The sequence below is a fragment of the Aplysia californica genome, unplaced genomic scaffold, assembly GCF_000002075.1.
Source record: "Aplysia californica isolate F4 #8 unplaced genomic scaffold, AplCal3.0 scaffold00037, whole genome shotgun sequence".
NCBI lineage: Eukaryota > Metazoa > Mollusca > Gastropoda > Aplysiida > Aplysiidae > Aplysia > Aplysia californica.
In genome coordinates, this window is record NW_004797307.1 from 1805197 (window position 1) to 1806859 (window position 1663).

At 41.2% G+C, this 1663-nt stretch overlaps 1 protein-coding gene across 1 annotated transcript in view; it reads right to left on the reverse strand.

Annotated features, from left to right (window-relative positions):
• Nucleotides 1-1663, reverse strand: part of LOC101849671 (macrophage mannose receptor 1) — a gene marked incomplete in the record, with an annotated part of 96526 nt that overhangs the window by 85821 nt on the left and 9042 nt on the right. Inside the window, 1 exon segment of the mRNA XM_013091481.2 lies at nucleotides 130-290. Coding sequence (XP_012946935.1) covers nucleotides 130-290 — 161 coding nt within the window.

Here is a 1663-nt window from a genome sequence, read left to right on the forward strand (position 1 = left end):
CCTTCGGGGCTCCAAACATTTCGAACGGATAGGCTACCACACACACACACACACACACAACAACACAAACAACACCACAACCAACAACAACAATAATACCGCCACTACTAACAACAACAACAAAATCACCATCTCTTTCTGCGTGTCGATCTTCACCAGCTGACCCTCGTGAGTGTGGCAGCGGTCCGACGCCATCTTGTAGTTGTACCGGACTTGGTAGTCAGAGATGAGGTAGCAGGACTCACTGCCCGGGTAGTCCACCCAGCCGTGGGGGCACACTTGGCTCTGGGCTGAGATCAGATAGGACAACATAACATTACATAACATAACATAACATAACATAAGACAGCAGGAGTCACTACCAGGGTAGTCTACCCAGCCGTGGGGGCACACTTGGCTCTGGGCTGAGATCAGATAAGATAAGGTAAAATAAGATAAGAAAAGATAATATGAAATAGCATAACATAACATAACATAAGACAGCAGGACTCACTACCCGGGTAGTCTACCTAGCCGTGCGTGCACACTTACTGGCCCTGGGCTGAGATAAGATAAGATAGATAAGATAAGATAAGATGATCCGGTTGATGAGATGAGATGAAATGAGATGAGACAAGGCAGCAGGAGTCGCTGCCAGGGTAGTCTACCCAGCCATGCGAACACACTTGGCTTAGCGCATAACACAGAATGGGGAGATGAGATGAGATGAGATATTCCGGTAGATAAGATAAGATAAGATGAGAGAAGATAAGATGATCCGGTAGATAAGATACGATAGGATAAGATGAGATAACATAAGATAGACATGATAAGATAAGTTGATCCGGTATTCGGTAGATAAGATAAGATCGAGAAGAGAAGAGAAGAGAAGAAAAGATAAGAGAAGATAAGGTAGCTGGAATCGCTGCCGGGGAAGTCTACACAGCCGTTCGGGCACACTTGGCTCTTCTCGTTTAGTTCAAAAAACATTTTACACACATACATACACAAAATATGTATTTTATTGTTATGATTCCACTTACAAACAGACCCACGGTCACACGCATATGATATAAATGGATAGTTATTGTTAGCAATGACACATTTAAACTAGATTCATACATTTTGTGACGCAGAGATCAGAAGGGTGGTCGCTGGGGTGTGTCCTTGAGCAAGACACGACAACCCTAGCTTAAAAACAGGGCGCTGCACAGAGGCGACCGGCAATGACATGTTTGTGAAATTTTCTGTATTGGTGTAATATTGTGTATTATGTATGTCTTTATATTTGTAATGTATTTATGTTTGTAAGTATTTCTAATTATGTATTATGAGTTAGCCATTGGAAACCAATGTCCCCATGGTAATCAACAAAATAAAAATTGTTTATCATTGCTTATTCTGATCGTAATCAAGTGGCATTCTAACAGTTCATGGTTTAAAAGCCATTAGAAGCGTAACACTCTTGAAAAGAAACGTTCTACACAATATGTGCATGTTGGGATGTTGAAAATGAGTATACAGCCTGTACAGGAAACAATAACGAAGAGAGCAAACTGATTAGGGAACTAAAGATTGTTAAAACATTGGCAACAAAAAACAAAAAAACAGCCAAAATAATAAGATCTCGATCAAAGGTTGGCTTGGAATTCAGACACACATACACACACACACACACACACAC